Genomic DNA, 3,448 nt, shown 5'->3' on the forward strand with positions numbered 1-3,448 from the left:
CTCTTGGACCAACTCAGGGGGCTCAGCAGGGAGCGCATCCTGCTCCCTTCCTCTGGCAGAAGAGAGCCAGGCTTCCATCAGTGCACTATTAATGTTAATTTTTATGATTAACATCGGTTTTCCCCTTATGGTGGAAATTTCTGGTGCCTTGTCACTCCCACAATTCACTACTTTCCCAGCGTCTGGTGTCTTGCCAGACTCAGGGGAGAAAAAAAACAAACCCAAAACCCGCTGTCAGAATTCTTACTTGAAATCCCCATTGGGCAAACAGCCCCAAATCCTGAGCTTTTTACCAAAAATAGACTCAAAAATTTGAACAGAATCATCCTGCCTTTGGGCTGCCTGTTTCTGCTGGGAGCGAGCCCCTGGCACCGGGCAGTGAGAAGGCTCTGGGTGTCTCTGGGGTTGGACCGGGGGTGTCACGAGGACTTTCCTTGGTGGCCAGAGGGGCATTGGCCCTTCGTGTCCTGGGATTTGGGTTTTGGCCTCCAAAATAGACATTCTGGCTGGCACTGCCTGGGCATATCCATCCCCGAGCTGCTGGCAGGGCCGGGCTGTGCGGCAGCACCGCGGCAGAGTCCACGATTAACCCGCCGTGCCGGTCTCTCCCCGGTGCTGCAGGTACACGGTGCTTTTCTCGCATGGCAACGCCGTGGACCTGGGGCAGATGAGCAGCTTCTACATTGGGCTGGGCACCCGCATCAACTGCAACATCTTCTCCTACGACTACTCGGGCTACGGCGTGAGCACGGGCAAACCCTCGGAGAGGAATCTCTACTCCGACATCGATGCTGCATGGCAGGCGCTGCGGACGCGGTGAGCGGGGGTGCTGGGCAGGGGGAAGGGAGGATGTCCATGCTGCCGCCAGGAAAACCCTGCGGTCCAGCAGTCTGGAAAACAGGAAATCTCCCAGAGAGGGAACCTGGGCCACTTGTAACAGGAAGGGGTGGCCGGAAAGCAGCTGCAGGGGGAGCGGGACGGGCAACCCAAAGGGGTAGGGATGCTGTGAGGGTGTCACCTTGCTTGGGGGCACTGCCACAAGCTGTGCTCCCAACCTTGCTGTTCCCAGGCTCTCCCCTGGCTGTGCTCAGCCCTGGTTCTTCAGCCGGGCTCAAGGTGCAGCCCCGTGAGGGGCTCTTGACTTCTCCACCCTGCCTGCAGCCAGGCCTGGCTCGCAGCATCACCCAGGAATTGGGGGCTGCCCCATGCGGCTGTGATCCAGGGTCCACGAACTCGCCCGTAACCCTGCTCCTGGCAAGGGCTTGACTGCCGCAACTCACCTGGCAGCTCCGCCCTGGCTGCTCCCTGGTCGTGCCGGGGCTGCAGGGCAGCTGCTTTGGGCCCAGCTGCGAGGAACCGGGGGAAGGCAGGGGGGACAGAGCCCTGTTCCCCCCCACCCGAAGAAGCCTTGCAGGGTGCTGTGGCCAGAGCAGGGTGACCCCCTGGGCTGTATCTCCTGGCAATGTGACTCTGGTGCCTGGGTGTTGACCTGTTCCCTCCTCTCCTCTCCCAGGTATGGGATCAGCCCGGAGAACATTATTTTATATGGACAAAGCATCGGCACGGTGCCCACGGTTGATCTGGCCTCCCGCTACGAGTGCGCTGCCATCGTGCTCCACTCCCCACTCACCTCTGGCATGAGAGTCGCCTTCCCCGAGACCAAGAAGACTTACTGGTTCGATGCCTTCCCCAAGTGAGTGGCCTGAGCAGAAGGGACAGGGGTCAGCTCTGGAGGGGCCGCGTCTGTGCTGGACGCCAGCCCTGGTCACGAAGAGGGGTTATGGTGAAAACTGTGGACTGGTTTCCCGTGATAGACTTAAACATGCCCATCGGCATCCTCTTGCCTTGCATTCGGTCCCCTCTGGGGGATCATAACCCTCCCTGGGGTCACCGTGCCCCCTCCTGAGGGCCATGCCATGTGTGCACCCCACCTCCTCTGGTCACATCACCTCCTGGCCATCCTGTCCCAGTGTCTTTGCCCGTCGGCTTTGGAGCTTTGCCACCGGCTCCTTGTCAGGAATCACAAGCCCTGGGGGTCCCTGGGAGCCTTCTCTCCCCCAAGGGTAACTTCTTGGGCTTTTTTTTCCCCTCCGCCTCTGCAGATGGCGGGGCAGTGACATGGAAAGACAGTGCTGAGGTGGGACAAGCTCTTGTTTCACCTCTCCCTTGCAGTCAGGCCAGCAGGGCCCAAGGGATGGTCCCCGAGCCAGAAGCCGTGGCTGGGAGCCACCAGCCCACGCTCTGCATCCTGATGGCCTCGCACGGCCTTCAGGGCCGGGCTGAGAAAGCCGTGCTTCCACTCCTCAAAGCCTGACATGGCTGATCCCAGCGCGGGGAGGGCCTGTGCTCATGCTGTCCTGCAGCGGTTTCTGTCAACCCTGCCTCGGTCCCATGGGGCTGTTGTCACCGCTGTCTGGTCCTCATCTGTCACGCCGGGGGAGATCTTGTCCTGGAGCTTATCCTTGGCAGAAGCTCCGTGTCCCTATGCTGTGCTGTGATCAAAGAGCGTTTCCTGGTCCCTGTCCCTGAGGGGATGTCTTTTGGGGGGCAGGAGGAACGGGAGTGCCTTGATCCCTGTACTTACCCCCCTCTCTCATCTCTTCCCCACCCACCTTCTTGGCAGCATCGAGAAGATCTCCAAAATCACCTCTCCTGTCCTCATCATCCACGGCACGGAGGACGAAGTCATCGACTTCTCCCACGGCCTGGCACTCTTTGAACGCTGCCCCAAGGCTGTGGAGCCGCTGTGGGTGGACGGGGCCGGGCACAATGACATTGAACTCTACAGCCAGTACCTCGAGCGCCTTCGGAAATTCATCTCCCAGGAGCTGGCCAGCCAACGCAACTAGCTGTGGGGCAGGGGGACGGGCAGGGGATTTCTACCTGTTTCTCCAGTTCTCCCAGTGTCCCTCCCCAGTCCTTGCTGCTGGAGGTGCAATGAGCTTGTACAACCTCAGCTCCAGGCTCGGGAGAGGGCAGGAGGCCCTGGAGTGGGACGGTGCGTTTCCTCTTGGACACGAACACAACTCTCCTCCCTCCCGGTGTCAGCCCCGGCGCTGCTGGCACCATCGGCCGGGCTGGCAAGAGACGGCAGCTCCCTCTTTCCCCCTTCCCCAGAAAGATGAGAGCCCACCCTCTTGATGGTGTATCCTTGGCTTCGGACATGTCCTTGTCCCCTCTCCTAAAACAGCGAACTCCTGAATTCCTCCTGGCCGCTCTGCTGCTCTGACTATAGCAATAAGGCGAGTTGGAGAGGGGCTGGGGGGCCCGGTCCCCTCCCCGACATCACTGCGGGGTTGGACGGAGGAGGTAGCAGTTCCTGCTCTTGACGGAGCTTTCCTGGGATGGGCGCTGGTGGCAGCGGGGGTGCCTGGTGTTTGCCCTGTGGCTGGGGCAGAGCTGTGTCCCCAAGCGGAGTTTGGGGGATGCATGGAGGAGGTGCCCCCAT

General features: G+C 60.6%; 1 protein-coding gene across 1 annotated transcript in view; it reads left to right on the plus strand.

The window, feature by feature from the left end:
* The window catches only part of LOC104163928 (alpha/beta hydrolase domain-containing protein 17A), a gene marked incomplete at its 5' end in the record, with an annotated part of 4,575 nt that extends 1,525 nt beyond the window's left edge, over positions 1–3,050 (plus strand). Inside the window, 3 exons of the mRNA XM_009703079.1 lie at positions 622–816; positions 1,514–1,693; positions 2,624–3,050. Of these exons, the coding sequence (XP_009701381.1) occupies positions 622–816; positions 1,514–1,693; positions 2,624–2,849 (601 nt within the window). The remainder of the gene's footprint in view (positions 1–621; positions 817–1,513; positions 1,694–2,623) is intronic.
* Between the last annotated feature and the right edge of the window lie 398 nt (positions 3,051–3,448).

The sequence above is a fragment of the Cariama cristata genome, unplaced genomic scaffold (genome assembly GCF_000690535.1).
Source record: "Cariama cristata isolate BGI_N322 unplaced genomic scaffold, ASM69053v1 scaffold25806, whole genome shotgun sequence".
NCBI classification, from domain to species: Eukaryota; Metazoa; Chordata; class Aves; order Cariamiformes; family Cariamidae; genus Cariama; species Cariama cristata.